Here is an 18,909-nt window from a genome sequence, read left to right as displayed (position 1 = left end):
ATAAACATATATGACACTCATTAAACCTGTTATATCACGTTTTATAATCAATTCTTAGAATAATTAGTTTCACTTTGAATTTCAGAATTTGGTATTTGAAACGTTACCCTCGATTACACAATCAACCGAAACGAATAACATTTTGGATTTTGGAGGTTTCAAGTGTATCGTTACTTTATAGCAAAAAAGTTTTTCAAAATGTTCAATTTTGAAAATTGACTTTTGGCCAGTAAAATCGCGTTTTCGGACCGCTGTGCGCGGCGCCGAGGATTGTCGAGCGCCGCCGAGCGTTGCCGAACTCCCACGAGCGGCTCGGCGATTGCGTCGGGCCTATTTAAGCGGCAGTCGGCGAGCCGCGCTCATTCTTAGGCGAGGCAGCGCGCAGTACGGTTGACAAGTGGCCTGTAACAATTACGCTACTCGTAAGAAACGATAGTTCGCGAGTCAAGAGAAACAGAGAACAGGAGGAAGAGAGAAAGAGAGCAGTCAGTGCTTAATTATTCTAGCTCTTTATTAAGTGGCTTTTGGTGAATTAGAGAACACAAGTGCGGTCGCAAGGGAAAGGAATCATGGCTGACAGTGGTATCAAGCGTAATATTCCCATCAAGATCGGTGACTTCAGCGTGATCGACACCGAGTTTTCGAACATACGGGAACGGTTCGACGCCGAGATGAGAAAGATGGAGGACGAGATGTCACGGTTCCGCAGCGAGCTGATGAACCGCGAGAGCAACAACTTCTTCAAGAGCACCACCAGGTACGTTGCTGTACCGGCGTACGCTGCCCGAAACGCACACCTAACCTTTTTACCCGCGCGCGCACACACACCTAACCGCCACGGTTCTACCTTCGACTATTGCGCTCGCGACGAGTTAACTCGTCGACTTTGATCCCGCCTTTGTCTGTACGATCTTTTCCCTAATTAGTCGATTATATCACGAGTAGACTGCGGATTTTTATGCAAAATTGTTCTGCTTCGATTGCAACGGAAAAGAAGAGACTCGGGAATTTCTTTCTTTCAATAATTTTGGAAGCTTGGAAGTATTCGCAGATTTCAATTCTTTTAATCATTTTTGTATTTTTAATTGTAGCTACTCATGAGTATGGAATACAAAATAATAAATAGATTTCTGGAATTCAAAAATACTGTTTTATCATTTTCGACTTACTAAAATTGTAAATAAAAAAAAACATAATTCTCTATGTAGTTCCTGTCTTAAAATTAAGTGAACTCGCCATTTTTCAGTGAACTTATTTGACTAATGTATTCGCGGTATTTACATATTACATTGGACCAAATTATAGCTTGCTCCCGATCTTTCGGAGAATTTGCTTGAATAATCTATTCTATGCTCTACATTGGCCAATATTATTCAAGTTCGAATCACGCACGTGTGTAGTGTATTCTACATTGTTCGAAATAAAAATTCCAAACTATGTTGTTAATCATCCTGCAGTGTATTTACTCGAATAATACAGGGTGTCCCAGCATGGGTGGTACAACCGAGAAGGGGATGATCCTACTCGAAAAAAACAAAACGAAAATAAAGAATAAAATATTTTCGTTCGAGGCTTTGTTTTCGAAAAAATCGAGCTTAAAGATCCGTCGGGTTCGCTTGCTATAGTATATGGAGGAAGTAGAATCGGTTGGTCATGATCAGACGCGTCAGACGATTGCGATCGAATAACATGCGCACTCGTTGAATATTCAAAGTCGATTTTCTCGAAAACAAAACGATTTTCTTGATGAAAAAATTTCATTCTTTATTTTCGATTTGTTTTTTCACGTAGAGTCACCCCATTGTCGGTTGTACCACCGATGCTGGGACACCCGGTATATTCTACACACTGTTCCAGTTAATTCGATCAAGTTGTAGATTGTTTATTGCTACTGGCTCACCAAGCAAAATTGTATAAAATTAAAGATGGTTTGCCGCGTTTCGATTCGTTTATTGTACAGAAAATATGAATAAAAATTTCTTTGATGTCGCCGTACGCGCGTGTTTCGTTGCGTCATTTACGCGTAACTTTGCTGTAATTCGGCAAGGATAAATGAGAAAGAAAATAAAAGGAAAGACGTGTTCGTATGTTTGGACTCATTGTGTACCTCGTTTGTTATGAACAAGCAAGGTCTCCGGTGTGCCGAGTCTGTTTCATTGGAGTTCCAGCACGGTTTGTTTACGTGTCGTATGGAAATGTCGTGTGTTCGTTCTAGAATATTGGCGAATGATACCTATATACAATGGTACAGAGAAAAATACGTCGCGGACGCAAGCGAAGGAGAATCGACGAGTAACGTGTGTTACTACTTATTGTAGGCTGATATTTTAACGCTGCAAAACTAAGAAGCGCCTGTGTTTCTATTTTTATAACTTGTTCTTGATTATTGTCTACGGTCGTTTACCTCGACGCCGAGACTCGATCTTTGCGTTTATCGATATGGATTTAGGAACGCTGATCGATGCTGCGCTATTGGAATTCGAAGTATTCGGCCGCCATATTGGAGGCTGTTGGATTACTAATAATTACTATTATATTACAATGAACAACGTCTTACAAGCTAACGTCGTTACTTAAATTACAACAATAGATTAACATAAAAATGAAATGTAGGATATATACTACAAAAATAACAATAAAATAAATAAAATAAGAAGGAATAATTTCATGAATTTGGTGTTCAGGTAGCCTCAAGTTTACTACTCGAAAAGGCCAAAGTTTCGCGTAGGCAACAAAAGTTGATCTAACTCTTGGATCGTTCCACAAGTGGATCGACGTTATCGCCGATCGAATCGATCTAACTACAACGGTAATTTGCCGCGCGTAATTCCCTCTGTATATGTATCGTTGTCCGAATGTTCCATCTCGTAAGTTGCATAATCACTATCTTTCTTTGTGTCGCGTGATTCCGGCCACGGTAAAAATGAAACGAACGCGGGAAGGAAATTATCGATCGTTTGAAATGAATTTTGTAATCGTGCATACACACGTGTAATCCGTGTGTCTGTACACACAGATGCCATAGAGGATACACGGAAGGGGCACAGCAGGGAGTCGAACGCGTGTAACATATTTCTCCTCGCTTATGCAACGGTTGTTGATTTTTTAACGGCAATTAGCATAACGGTGCGTCAGCCGACAGGTGTAAATACTGAGCTCGTTTTGTGGAGCTGGGCTCGATTAGTAATTGGTGATTCTTAGGGGTTTCGACATACCGACCTCAAATTTGGAAACCGTTCTTTTCTATCGTTTTCGATTTTTGAGAAATTCGATCCGGAAAGTCGAATTCTGAAGTTTCGGGATTTTTTTGTGCGGTAACTGTACGAGCTACGTGAATGATTTTTATATGAAAAAATTCCAAGGATCTTCCCACATACATCAATATTTATTTTGCACCAGTGTGGGTGTTTCAATTTGTTTCAAAAAGTTTTGAAGTGGTCAGGGCACCCTTGACGCGTCAGCTTTTACTCGTGTATTTTTCAGATTTATGAATTTTTTCTGCGTTAACCGAGAAAGATATATGTACATTTTTTTTCATAGAACGATTGTTTGGACTGTCCCAAATATACTGATAGATTTGTTCGCCAATAGATAATTTTATTTAACAGAACGTTGAAGGGCTGGTTCCATGAATTCCTTAAATCAACTTGAGCAATTTTATCCAATGAACCGATTCAACGAAATTCTCTAAAACTTTTCACACACTTCGAAGAACATTACCAGATACAAAATACAATTTTTCTATCCCGAAAAGCGTCCCAAAGAAAATAAATTTTGCCCATTAAACAAAATCTCGCATAAACGCGTGTAAGCCTCCGAGGGAGACGGTGAACGCGCAAACATTCGCAGACAAGTAACAATAAGCGTCTCTGAAATACCATTGCGAGGGGGGAGGAGGGGGGATTGGTGCGAAAACGTTCTGGGTTGTTTAGGCGAATTGCAGGAAACGTTTCGCGCGGTTACAAGCCACACCGCGCCGGGGAACGGACGTATGCGAAAAAGAGCGGCGGCACGCGAAACATTCTCGCCGACGTATTTATTATCCCAAGATAATGAAAATCGTTGCTCGATCTCCTCCCGAGCCGCGTGTAAATTAAGGTCGCGTTTCTGTCGAATACTTTTTCTCTCTTTTTATTTTCTCGTTGCTCGTTCGCCCGTCCATGCACACACACACATACACATACACACGTGCGAGTGTGTGTAGATTCGTTTCACGTATTTCAGCGACGTACTATTTATAGAGTCTTCGTCAGTGCGTACAGCACCGGCCCCCTCGAACTTCTCTTTCGTTGCTGGCTCTCTTGCTAGGGGGTAAACGAAAAACAAACTACTATTGCGGGACGAAAATTCACACCTGCTACTCCGGAGGCCCGTCCTGCCCGCCATTTTGAACCCGAAGAGGTTCGCCAGAGGCTCCTTTCCTTGGGAGATTTTTCTGGAATTTTTGTAGCAATTCTTTTGAGATGGGATTGAATATTTTGTTTTGAGGAGGAATAATTATTAGGAATGTTTGGGAATTCATTTATTCTGTATCTTTTCCACTAACCTGTTATGGTACAATTGGAAACGGTATCACTAGTATATTCATGTGGTTGGAGTTGGGATTTTTTAAGAGTTGATTTTAAAATTATTTTCATGGGAAATTTATAAACTTTCGGGGGCTTGGATGAAAGCTGGAAGATCTCACTTTCTGATTGATTCATTTATTTCATTTGTTCAAATATTTTTAGTATTGCACGCCAACATCGTTTGTACAAATATTGTGTCGGTATCATTTATACGCCCTGTACGACAAAATAAACATTCTCGAATGTCTGAATTCTTGACTGAGAGCAATTTAGCGAATTGATTTCATCTCGCGTCGGATAAAAGGAACGAATGCGCGCCATGTGCCTCGGTTTTTGCATGCCAGCGGCGAAAACCCAACAGTCGTGTTATTTTAATAGGTGGTCTGTTCGAACGTGGATGATATCGTTCCTCGCCATCCCTCGGTAACAACTAATTATAGAGTCTCACAGCGTTCTACATTTAATACTCTCTCGCCGATTCGAAAAGTTCGAAACGAGTTTCCTTCGGGTTCTCTCATTTCAAGTTAAGAAAAATCGCGTTTACCTCCGTCTGCCAGGAATTCTTAGTTTGGTCATCTAGCCCGTGGGGGGGGGGGGGGGGGTTGCTCGACAAATTTCTTCCCCGAGAAATTTTATGATATCTTTCGCGTCAAGCTCGACCGATTTTCGGCTGCTTCTTGGCAAACGCGAATTCGGGCCACGCGAAATTTACGAGAAATTTCGCAACTACGGGGTCTATCGACCGCGACACCCAAATCGAAAAGTATCGATCAATCTGAAAGACTATAGTGGGAATCGTCTGGGAATCCTTATTTCAGTCTAGCCCTTTAACTTCTTCAAACGCATTTATTAGACTTGGACATTTCTTCTCAACCTAACATATTTTATGTGATCAAGATTTCAATTTTTAGCGATTCGTTAAATACGGTAATGCAGAAGTTGTTTTAGAAAGAAATGTTCAGTGGTGCTTTAAAGTAGCGGTAAAAATAATATAACGGGTTCAAAATTTCTTGATTCTACAAAATTGCCCATATCGCAAAGTTGCATGAGGCACTTGTTCAATAGGTAAAAATAGAAAAAACGTGGACAAACATAGAAACTGTTTCGGAATAGCATTCGTATGTTTTCCGGTGCACTGTTACAATCAAGAAATAATTGTAGACATAAAAATATCGTCTTATGTCACTCCTTGGGGCGTAATGGCCAGACTAATTTTGATGACGCCTGGGTGATTAAGCGTCAAACATGCGGAGCTCATCAAACTCACGTTCCGGTGCGAGATGGATCGGCGGACCGAATCTAATCCATCACAGACTCTCCGGTTCGAGGAAAATGTTGCGGATGATGCGATGACGGTAACCGATGCATCCGAGATGCATCCGAGATTGCAGGAAGAAGCGTGTTCTTTGTCGGCGCAACAAGTCGCGTTAAACGGCACTTCATTATGCAACCTATCGTTCCCGGGAGCCTATGTATGACAGGCGTCGAACACATTTGCATAATGATGGTCTCGCGGTACGATAAACTGGTGCTCCACGATCCGATGAACGATTAGTTTCGGTGCCGTGCAATTGCGGCGGGCAATTTTCTATTAGCGGCTGCCGTTAGCCGTGCAATTTACAATTTCCCTGCCGAATTACTGTTCGTCGGAACTCGTGTTTGCCCTGTCTGCGCTCCCGAAGGTGAACCACACTCGTTAACGCCAAATCCATGATACGCTGACTATTTTATATTATCATAAATAAAATGGTTTGTGTGCAAGTATTAGTCCCCCGGAACGTGTGACAATTGCGTTACGATACCGAACTCTGTAGAAGTCACGAGAAAAATATTTAAAATTTCTTGAACTTTCGAGGGCTCAAATTAAAGCTGGAAGATTGTACTTTACGATAAATCTGACTTTAGATAAAAATTCTGAACGAAGAGGGATCTTTCTGATCTGAAGGGATCTCGAGTAATCTCGAGTGAAAAGCGCATAGCTTACAAGATTTAGTATCTTTGCGATCGAAAACGGTAATTTGACGTAACACACTGCAACCGGTCGGAGAGTCTATCGGCGAGAGCTGCGCGTCATCGGAGAGATACAGGCATAAACGCCTGTTGCGTCAACGATCGCATCCTTGACAGTGACTCCATGCAACCCCCCACTCGGAATCCTGCACTAAATTGCAATAACGACGTGCGGAAAAGGTGAGGAGGATGCCCGCGTTGATCCCGCCTCGTTTTACGCAGTAATTTTTCCGTCACGTTGAAAGGAACACAGTCCGCGGCCGTAGTGTTCCGCATGGATCGATCGAGGCTCCGTTCGATCTTCGGCGATCGGCTGGATCTTTTTCGCAACGGGGAAAACATGTTCGTCGACAGGGACTTTTATCCGGCGGATCATAAAACGGTGATCAAGCTACGGTAGGTAGAGACCCTACGGTGAGATGATCCTCGATGATCTCTCGTGTCGGTTTGGCTGTGATCCAGACCACAAGCAAACGATCGTGGACGATGACAAGTGCGCGCGCTCGGACGCGCGATCGGTTTGTGGGGATGATCGATCATCTCGTTCATTGAAACCAGAGAAATTGTGTGGCTGGAAATAGTCATTGTGATCGTTAACCTTCTGCCGGGAAATATAGATCCATGATTTATCATTGTTATTTGTGTTTTGTAGTCCTTTTCCTCTGAAAATGTGTGTAAAGATTTAGCCGGATGAATTGCCTTTTTAATTTTATGTGGGACACTGAAGAAAGGACGTTTTTAATTAGTATGTTTTTTAACTTGTTTTTGCTGTTTTTGTTGTCGGAAAAATTTCAACAGTTGCAATGAATGTTTTGAATGTTACCATTTAGAAGTGATTCAGGACTTATCAGTATTCGTGAATAAAAATCATTTCTATGAACAGCGATACTGTTGTTTTTTTTTATTCATTTTTATACCATAATCTTCTCCTGCCAATCTTTATTTCAACGATCTTAAACAAAATTTTAGCCTTAATTTGTTGATAATAATAATTGGAATCGTGACTGGTGTAACGAGAGACTGACAGTCCCAGCGAACATCGAACTGGACAATTTTGAAGAATGTTAATACTAAAAGGATAGTATTGAAAAAATTCATATAGGTAGCTCAATGTTCAACCTTTCCTGTAAAAAAATTGCAAACAGTGACAATGAGTACGAAAGTGTAAAATAAATTGACAAAGTTTAATCCTCCACGTTGACCCTCCAGATTAGTTACAGTCAAAAATGGAAGAATTTGTCCTCGGTCCATTTTTGCTATTTAATTGCAAGCAGAATTTTGCAGAAAATATCTGCCATGTTGTAGCTATCGAGATTAATATTCGGGAATTTTTCTCAAGTTTTTAAAAATCCTGGCTGTAAAAAAATAAAAACGAATAAATTCCAAGCAATACAGATTGTCGCCGTAGGTGCATAGACGACAGTTTCTTTTGCATTTCCGCCATTTTATTCCATGTAGAAATTCTGAAAAAAACCAACACATTGTAGGTATTCAGTTGTACCTCGGGGAATTTTTTCCCATTTTTCAAGTGAAAAATTCTGATTGTAAAAAATTCGAAACAGGAAAAAGTGTTGCACGTTTACAGATTCGTATCCGTAGGTCTATAAATGAATATTTCTATCGAGAAGCATCGAACTGAATTCTTTTTTACGAGCATTACAAAACAGTTGCGTCACTGTTTATTCGAAGTATGTTTCCCCAGCGTTAAAAAACCCCCGGGTATTTTTGATTTCACAGGAGATAAACTCACGTAACGCTTGTCCGTAAGCGACGCACGAACTAGCCGCGATGAAACTTGTCTGTCAAGGTCTTGGTTGTGTAAAAGTTATAAATTATTCGCGCGGCGTCTAGATCGAGTTCTCGTTTTAGACAAGAACACAAGAGCAGCAGAAATAGAGGCTCTCCTCCCTCGTTTGAATCGAATCGAATCCAATCCAGGTGAAATTTGAGCTCGTCTCGTGTTACTGCGCGCGAATTTCTGCACGTATCTAGGACTCAGAGATCTGCTCGATCGTATCGCGCATCAATCATAGAATCTTCATCTTCGGAGAACTGTGGAATTCTTGTTCTTTCCGATATTACATATGCCTTTTATTCTTCTTTACTACCCTTCATTCCTTTATGCTTTTTATGACATACAAAAAAGCGAGAAAAATATAGATGAGCTTTCAGTCGCTGCTATTTTATCGTAAATTAATTTTTAAAAAATCTTGTTGGTCGGGTGGACGGATAATGGAGAATACTGTTTAAAAATTGCGGAGGTTTTTTGTGTCCGGCAATTTAATACTGTATGATAAAATTGAGGAACGCTGTTCCGAATACAATTGTATAAATATGGCGCGTGTATTTCCCACAACATTTATCATTTTCGACCAAAGAATTACTGATGTTACTTGACGATGTGCTCCTTTTGATCCAGTAATTATTATTAAAAAGAATTCGCGCATTTTTTGGAAAAAAACTTTAAGAACCTGAATCATCTTACGCCGTAAGGGTGGTCCACTTCCGGTCCAACAAACAAATTTTACTTCAGCCAGTAGGCTGAACGGTTAATCGCGTTTGCAAAGCATTCAGGTGACTTGTAGTCGATCATAGATCGTCGGTTTACCCGTGGGAGGCGAATATGGACCATTGCGAGGTCCGAGGACTCATGGTTGGCGGTGACGCAATCGTTGCTGCTCAGGGACGGCTCGCCGCAAATAGACAAGTATCGTTCGAAATAAATGCTCTCCGGCGAGAGCTTCTTTCGAAAATGTTTTCTAGTGCGTGCGATCCTATCCCTCCTGCCCGCCGGATGACTCAGGCAAAAGCACCGCGCGAATCATTTTTTCCCAGTGTCCTCTCTCTTTCACCCCTCTTTCGATTTTCATCGGGACGAGTAAACAAAGCGGAACCGTCTCGGATACCCGCGAAAGAGTCTCCTTCCCAGATCCGTTGGAAACCGAGACGAGATCCGATTTTAATTAATGATAGAGACGTGTTGGGTTTCGCGGATGTATTTATAGCGATGATCGGAGCATTCGGCACCGGGGACGCATAGTGTAACTGTGAAAATGATCTCCTGCTGATTGCGGAATCTGTTGCGCAATCTTCGCGATTTTCACCCCGAAACACTTGAGTGGTTCAACTTCAATATTTATCCGCTCCGAATTACACAACTTAGTGTTGAAGCAGGAAAAAGTTCTTAAACCCAAAACTGTAGCCTCTTCAAATTGTACAACCTTGGATGGAACCAGAAAAGCTTCTTATACCTAAAAATTTACTCTCTCCGAATTGTAGAAATCAGGGTTGAAGAACGAAAAATTCTTAAACCGAAAACTGTAGCCGCTTCAAATTGTACAACCTTGGATGGAACCAGAAAAGCTTCTTATACCTAAAAATTTACTCTCTCCGAATTGTAGAAATCAGGGTTGAAGAACGAAAAATTCTTAAACCGAAAAATTTACCCTCTTCAAATTATATAACTTCGAGTTGAAATAGGAAAAATATTTAAACCTAAAAATTTACGCCTTCCAAATTATACAACTTAGGGTTGAAGCAGGAAAAAGTTCTTAATCCCAAAACTGTAGCCTCTTCAAATTATACAACTTAGGATAGAACCAGAAAAGCTTCTTAAACCTAAAAATTTACTCCCTCCGAATTGTAGAAATCAGGGTTGAAGAACGAAAAATTCTTAAATCGAAAAATTTACCCCTTCCAAATTCTACAACTTAGGGTTGAAGCAGGAAAAGTTGTCTGCTCTCTTCATAATAAAATTTCACAAAAATTGAAGGTGATGTAGTAGAACGTGTAGAATGTAACCTATTGCCTGAAAGTCAGAGATTTGCATTTTGTCGAACAATGTGTTATTTTCCTTCCTAGTTTCGCAATGCTTCGTCGGATGGAAATTAATCGCGTGCAACACGTTGCACTCGGTGTACGAGTAGACGCGGAATCGATGCTCGAAACTTGAGGAACGTGCAGCCGTCGCCGTCGTCCTCTACAGCTGAGATTTATGCCCTCTCTTGGCTAACAATAAAGCCCCGTGGCTGTGTGGCGTGCCCGGGAATGATTAGCGCAGCGTTTCACACTCTCGTGCTGCTCAACTCTATTCGAACGATTGTAGTATGTAGTCTGTCGATGTATGAGAAAACTTCGAAATGTCACTTGTATCGTGTGCAGACACTATTTCGCTCCAGCAAGATTTGTTACCATTGGAATCGACCGAAAGGAAAAGGGTATTGAGTAAATGCAACATTATTATCATCGTATCAACGAGACAATGCTAATTCAGTGACGTAACTATGTTGTTCTTAATTATATTTTTATGGGACTTTCATTAGAATATTCGTCGCATTTTTCCGATTAAAACGAGTCCAAGCACGATACAGTTTGGTTCATATTCGCTCGTTTAATTCACGAAATAGTGGGATCTCTATTATCCGAACCGATGACCACGATCCTACTCGAATTGTTCGACCACTCCCTCTAATAAAATAATGTATTAGAATTATATGATTCTATAGTTAATATATCAACTTTGGAGTATTAATAACTGATTTCAATTTGCACAGTTTTACAGTTTTGCAACAAGAGTATACAATCGGTTCCGATAATCGAGGTTCCACTAAATCGTGAATTAAGCGATCAAATATACTTCGAACTACATACATCATGTTTGGACTCAGTTTAATCAGAACAATGCCACCAATATACTGATAAGAATTTCATAAAACAATAATTGAAAATAAAAATGTTTTGTTACTGGTTCAGTATTGTCTCGCCGATATATTCAATCCCGTATTACTGTAATAGGATCGTCGGAGTCGTACACGTTATTCTTCAGGGTGCTTCGAATGGAAGTGTTCTTCCGTGCGAAGCGTTATTGTCGGTCCAACAAGGTGCTTGCCTTCCCTTTTAGACCCTTGTCCTCTGTCTTCAAGGCCAGGGACCTCATCGCGTTCACTATTCATAGATTTAAGTTCGAATGCAGAGGAAGATAATAGTTCTTCAACCCCTTAGAAAGCGGACGCGTTTGAAAATTGTGTGAAAGCCAAAGCTCGGGTCCATTTTAGGTCACTTTTTTCCAGTTTTTTACTACATCGTTTTATGGGTGATTTACCATGTTTTTTAACGTTGCGTTAGGGGCACTTTTAACATTTTTAAAGCTAGTTTATCTACTGTTTTAAAGATATTTTATCCATTTTTTGAACATTGTTTTAAAAGTATTTTTTACTATTTTCTTTCAACATTCTTTTAAATGCACGTCATCCAGAGTTGGTGTTCTTCTGATTGCACAAAATCGAGTATCTTCCAAGTAAGAACGCTCGTAAGGTGTTTAAAAAAAAAGTAAAAAGAATTAATTTTAACATAGTTAAGAGCGCCTGGTATTAAACAAAGCTTCGTTTCCCAATATGACGATCGTTGCATCGGGAATGCAAGAGATTTGAATTACGTGTACCTATATCCGTTTCGTAAGCCAGACAAAGTAGCTTTAACGCCCACGATCTACGATCTATGATCTACGATCTCCGATACACATACGATGGATCGTGTATCTACAATGTGCGCTCCCGCATATGCTCAGGCTAATCTGTTGCCGCTTGACCTATTCCTTGTGATTGAATTAAGCGATTGACTCGCCGTTAACCATTCATAATGCGTAACAAGAAAATAGAATTACGCGCAATTGTTTCAAAGCCGAGATCGCATCTCCATCGGATTCTTCGAAAACGACAACTTCGTGGTTACACTCAAACTCCTAATTGTTCTAACTTTCCAATCACACACTCGTTTTTATGAATTTATTATAGGGAAACCACATGATATAGAACTGAAAAGATGAAAACATTTTGCTATGCATTCAGGTATTAATCAACATAATAGCAAAATTTCTGTTGCATTTGATATTAGATAACTAAGCTAGTTGTGAGCTCTATTTTCTTCGGTACATGGAAGAATTAATATTTCCCTAATCTGCAGATCAGTAAAAATCACAGAAAACTTATCCCAGCACCTTTTTCCTGAACTTCTTCAAGATTCTCAATTTTTGAGAGCGTCAGGGAGTCCGTGCGTGTGGACCCCGTGTCTAGCGAGTCAACTCTCATTCGTGAACTCAAAGGGCACAAGGAAGGGTCTATTTCCTTTTGTACATGACAGAATTGATATTTCCCTAATCTACGGATAAATATGGCAAAAATCGCAGAAAAATTTTCCCGGTACCCCTTCTCAACTACTTCAAAATCGTACATTTTTTAGAGCATCGCGGAGTCCGTGCGTGTGGACCCCGTGTCTAGCGAGCCGCCTCTCATTCAGCAGCTCGAACAAAGAGCACAAAGAAGGGGCGTGTTTCCGCAAACATCCGTTTAAAGCAAGAAAAAAACGAAGAAAAGGGTGATGAGAGTAATCGTGTGCAGGAAGAAGAAGCGTCTTTGGCTCGGCCACAATTGGTCATCCCCAGAAGAAGAAAAGAAGAAGAAAGAAGTAGAGAGCCAGTGAAATTAAAAGAGGTCTCTCTTCTGTTTAGGACGACCCCTTTCACACGGCACAAAGGCCAAGCCATATCGAGTAGATCGCGATGTCTGTCAAAATGTCTTTTAGAGTAAAACGAGCGGGAAGAGCATGAGAGCCGCAGACAACAATTATCCTCGGCCGGAGAAAGGTCCTAGGCTAGTGTCTCGGCAGAAACGGCCAGGAGAGGTCAACCATGCCGAGCAGGATCTCTCTCCCGAGGAATGAATCGTCGAGAAAGGCCACGCGATATTTTATTATCCCGCTCTAGACTCTAGACGATTATGCTATTTCGTGACTGGGCTCCTCGTGCCGCGGCGACTAGAATGTGGCAAGCGGAATTTCGGAGGGAAAATAGACGGGACTCTGACACGGAAATGTGTAATCCACTCTAACTGTTCTAATGTGATTGCAAAATCAAATTGCAGTTCTCTTTTCTGGATTTTTGTATCTACGTCTTTGAGATTGATGCTCTTATTGACCCCGATATAAATATTTATTTTTAATTTATCTATTTTGTTGTGCTCGTTAGTGACTATTTTGTAGTGCTTTTTGTGCTATTGTTAATCATTTAGGGCTCTTTTGATCTTCTCATTGTTCACCCTACAAATATTTACTTATTTCATTTAACGTGCAGTGTCTCTGTAACGACTCTACTGTTGATCTGTTAATCTCGTTGTTGGGACCATTATATTAATAAATGTCCTCTTCAGTACGAAGTTATTATTTTGATCTGTACAGTTCGAAAGTTGTTCGACAAGCGTAAAGATAGACACAGAACTTCTAATTTCCCTCTGGCAGCCTGTCAACGTATAATTTATAAACATCGTATATAAACACAGTGTCTACGGCGTTCGTCGACGCGTACTTGACCCAGAAAGACGGCTTAAGAAAAATCGATGACTGACACACGGTCACGACAATGGGTTGACCGATGATCGCCCTTCGATTCACCGAGCTGCAAGCTTTTCCTCGTTTGCATTCCTAGGAGTCCGTTGCTGATCGGGGTCCACACGCACGGACTGCATTCTCTCGCACGAAAATTCTAACTGTGGATGGGAAAATTTATTTACGAAATGTTGCTACGATTTTCATGGATTTTTAAAGACACTCGTTCTATAGTTTATTTCAGTTGACGAGTTTGAGTTGATTTGCAATTCTTCTCGTCTAGAATCTGTGAAGATATCGAATAGGGGTCCACACGCAGGGACTCCATAGCAATCACATCTTCTTCCTATAATTTTGGGAACGGGAATACTTTCGTCGAGAATTAACGTTACCGCATTCCCCAAGCAACCGTAGACCTAATTGAAGAAAATTTCAACCTAAGTCGATGATTTTATATGCATCTTAATAATTAAGGAACGTGGCCTGTCTCGACTCGGTCATCTCGACTTCGTTTTTGCTACCAACAGGAACTAATTTCTTCCTGTCCGAGGTTAATGACCGTGCATTCAATTCAGAACTATCAAGATATATCTCTGGGATTATCGTCTTTTTTTTTTCATCGTTCCACTTCTCTCCTGTTGGTTCGTCCCCCCCTATTTATTTCTTTTTACGATCACGACGGATAAAATGGAGCGTGCGGACACGTTAGGTCGCGTGACGGGATATACGGACCACGATTTCCTCGTCGAAATTGTCCCATTCGGCGCAATTTGCGATGGCAACGATATTTGTCGGCGAAACGTTTGATGGGAAATAATATCTTCCGTTTGCGGCCCATTAGAGAGTCGATCGAGCCTTTTGTCGTTCCGAAACTCAATTAGACTCGGTGCTTTTATTACCAAACTGCTGATCCTTGTGCAAATTCAATCTTCGATTCAAGCAGTTCACGAATAATGCGATTATCTTTGTGTACTGTGGAAAGGAAAGTACAAGAACATGATCACAATCGTTGGTGTATACAATTTTTTTAATTTCATTCAATGCTGATTTTGATCAATTTTTTTGGCCATCGAATCCCTGAATGTTTGATAGAAAAATATTGTTGTCTACTTGAGCGAAGGTTGACAATCATGCCTGTATTTTTTTTTTATAAAGATCGTACCGGTCGTTTTCGTCTAAAAAATTCTTAAAGTTATTATGATTCGGACCTCTAAATATTAAGGCGTCATGTATGAAACATGTACGCAAATTGAACGATTTTATTCTGACTACCCAATTCCGAAATTGGTAAAAGAATAATTTGCCAAAGAATAATTTTGATCCGAAACTATGTCGGTGAACATTCACGAATATTTCTGTACGCTGAGTTTTATTTGAAACTGTTCGAAGTCTTCTTCTACGTGGCTATCTATATCGAGCATTCAATTATGGAAGTTTCTACAAATAGTCCTATAAAAATCAGCGTTGTTAGGGCAACCTGACGGGTTTATGGGATTCCGCCGAGCATCCCCGTGCCCAGGATCCATCCCCCACGGGACGCGGAACGTGAAAGTAAATCACAAGTCCCATGATCGCGTGGTAACAGCTGTTTCTCCGTTGCGAGCAGAACTGGAACGACAAGGGATTATCGAATTCCTTAAAATAGCCAAGTTCTCTGTGGAAGGACAGAGAAAACGAGCCAGGGGGTTAATATCGAGCCATGACACCGCGTCGCAGCTGGTGCACTATTTTAGTATCCTCCAGGTCGGCGGCCTCCTCGAAGAGGACGCGTCGCCGCTTCCGGTTATCGGTTTTATAGAGCCTATATCTGTTTCTTATAAATAACCTGGCCCGGTTCGTTGACAAATTAATTCGCGACCATCCCCTGACAATCTCACCACGCCTATGTATCAAACCTGACCGCCAGCTTGCAATAATTCCATCGCAAAATGTGAAAAACAATCACAGTTTGACGTGCAATAGAATATCCAGGGTCACATTTTGTGACACAACTTTTTCGTCGTTAACTATTTTTTTATGGGACTTTTATCAGAGTATTTGGGACGTTTTTCTGGCTAAAATTATACCACACATGATATAGCCAGATAACTGTTCTATCGTTCGAAAATTATATTTTTTTCGGATTAGTTCGGACAAGAGAAGACAGGCAAACATGATCCAAATTATGTCGAGTCTCGTATCGTTTTCATCAGAAATATGTGACGAATACGATGTTGAAAATTTCATTGAAAAATTATTGGAGACAACACAGTTTTGTCAACTTTTATGAACTTTCCTTTAGAAAACCATGGTAGCTAACGCTATTTAGGAGATAAAATAGAGGGCATAACTTACGTAAATTGATTAGAAAACTTGTCTATCGTGCACTAATGGGTCGTTAAGGGTTAATTGAAACAATTTAGCGCAGCATCAATCGATACATGTCCCACAATAGAGACGATTTCGCTTATGACATTAATCTGCACCGTGTGTGACGTGTTCTGAGTCGAGTCGAGGCAGTACCAACCGATTTCCTGATTTTGGAAGAGAATGAGAACAGGTATGATCAATTTAATCGTCGTCACTGTGGCCTGTGTCCTGTAAACGTGAACTAAACGCAATTTTCAGACCTTATTAGCAAATTATTAAAATTTCTTTTAAATTCTTTCAAATTAAATCTGATACGGTTTTCCAGAAAAAAAGCAATCTGCCATTTTTTTAGGACTATGGCGGGTGATTTCATCCCCTAATCTAGAGTCACGTCAGCCAACAAATACTCTAGTAATTTTTGGCTGTTCTTCCAATCTACAAGATTTTATGCGATTTAGTGTTTTCTCAACCGAATTCCCTGAGTTGAATTCTCAGTGAATTCTCAGCTGATAAATTCTCCAACACCTTTTTCTCTGTCTCGGTAACGATCCAACTGAAACAACCCTAACTTTAGTTCACGTTTTCCCGGATTGGTAGCACAGCGAGTCGTTGTTTGGCTTTGCAATGATCGAAACAGCTAATCCTGTCCGCCAGACAGGCGTGATCGATGTTTAACGCTTAGGCTCGCGAACGTCTCTCGATAATTATGGTCTTCTTAATCGCAGCGTTATTATATGTACGATCGTTAATCGAAATTAGTTTACGTTTTCAGTAAGTTAGAGAAACGACTATTTACCTGCGTTTCGATATTATTGATACATTCTGTACAGTGCAATTCGAGTCTATGCAATGACTATAATTCCTCCGGCTGATTGGCATGATACGGACAGTTGGTTTTAGCCTGCCTAATTGTTGAATTGCCGAGTGATGTAATGCTGGATGACGCGAACGCTGAAGAATTTTGAACTCGATTTCGTTGTTTAATAATTAACATTTTAGGAGACCATGTCTGGCAAACGATTTCAAAAACGTGGTGTTTAGAAATTCTTCGTTCATTCAGAAAAAATTCCTAAAAATCACGTTTTTCTCAGATTGTTCATTAGACACGACTCTAACTACCGGAAGCCAATAACAGTATTTCTAATGAGTGTGCTATACCTAAAAGAAGCTTAACAATTTCCTGTGAAACAATAATTTTAAACGAACTTATTAATGCAGACCCTTATGTGAAATAAAAATTTTCCAAATTAAAAAACGAATGAGAGATGATCAGATGAAAGTAACTATATTGCTAAAAATAATTGGTTAGTCAACGAAAGAAGTATCTATTCCGCAGCTTGTCGAAAGATGTACGAATGATAATTTTTGATTTTTTGAAGGACTGTTACGTAACTTCCGGTAGATAAAGTGTTAAAATGTATTGCACATTGCTCGGTAATTCGACCAGCAAACGGAAGCGCAGAGGCTCTAAACAAGAGTGCCATATACAAACGCGTGTTTTTCAAATAATAATGACGGGGATGAAGCTTCCGGTGATCTATAATACTTTACACCTCTCTCTTTCTCTCTCTCTTTCTCTCTCACACACTTGTAAATACGGAGGGAACCGTCTAATTCTATCCTGGGAATGGACCTTTTTTGGAACGCCTCTTGTACGCAAAGTTTCTTGGCGATGAACCTCAACGTTTCGACGATTATGGTCCTTGAATCTCGAGAAACGCGAAATTAAAATAATTTATTCAATTGGACCGACAAAAAAGCGGAATTAATTAACGACGAATTTTTAATTCGCACAGTTCTAAGGAACAATTGTGGTTGATCGCCAAGGAACGATAGAAATGTTCGTGAAGAGTGATATTGCCGAAGTAACGTTGAACCGCTGAAACGAAAAATAAAAAGACATAAGAGAAGAATAACAATAAAACCGGAACCGATTCGAAAGAAAATCTAACCAACCGAGAGTTTTAACAAAAATAATAATGCCCCCCGTTTCCCCCCCTGCTCGACTTCTGTCTCGCCTTCTGATTGGCTCTCTCTGCATTGGCACGTTGGTGACTAACTCGAAGTCGACATCACACGAGCTCCAGCGAACACCGTACGTCGACGTCCTCGAAGACCGAAGGTTGGGACAAGGTCGACCCTGCAGCACCGCCAAAGCGGTCCGCATTCGACAGCTTCAAAAGGTGACGCCACTGTAAACAAAAACACGCACAGAAAATTAAAAAAAAAACAAACAAACAAACAAACAAACGAACAATCGCCGCCAACGAAAAACGTGTTCCGGGACGCCTTCATTTTACCCGATTGCAGCGCGTTGCAGCACTGGTGCATCGACCACAAATTCAAGTTTCTCAGAGCTCTCGAATCAAACATAAAATTCAGACTTGATTCAAAATCAAAATTTCCAGTTTTATTGGTCGATTCGAGTTTGAATTGAAAATGTTCATTAGATTACTTGTCCCATTAAGACTGTTCGAAAATCCCTGTATCTTTGAAACTCTGAAACGCTTGAAAATGTGATCGGTGTTAAAATTGTGCAAAGCACTGTAGACGAAGACTTCCGCCATCTTGTTTGTCCTCCCGCACAGCTGGTCAAGTCATGTAA

General features: G+C 40.5%; 1 protein-coding gene across 2 annotated transcripts in view; it reads left to right on the top strand.

Annotated features, from left to right (window-relative positions):
* Positions 1-350: 350 nt before the first annotated feature.
* Positions 351-18,909, top strand: part of LOC143355657 (alpha-crystallin B chain) — a 38,018-nt gene continuing 19,459 nt past the window's right edge. The window contains exons 1-2 of one of the 2 annotated variants that reach the window (XM_076790696.1): positions 351-757; positions 18,371-18,487. In XM_076790696.1, the coding sequence (XP_076646811.1) occupies positions 570-757; positions 18,371-18,487 (305 nt within the window). In that variant the 5' untranslated portion in view covers positions 351-569. The remainder of the gene's footprint in view (positions 758-18,370; positions 18,488-18,909) is intronic. The other variant, XM_076790697.1, reaches the window with a different exon arrangement.

Source organism: Halictus rubicundus, chromosome 7 (assembly GCF_050948215.1).
Source record: "Halictus rubicundus isolate RS-2024b chromosome 7, iyHalRubi1_principal, whole genome shotgun sequence".
Taxonomy (NCBI): Eukaryota; Metazoa; Arthropoda; class Insecta; order Hymenoptera; family Halictidae; genus Halictus; species Halictus rubicundus.
Note: the sequence above shows the minus strand (reverse complement) of the source record. Positions and strands in the feature narration are given on the sequence as shown.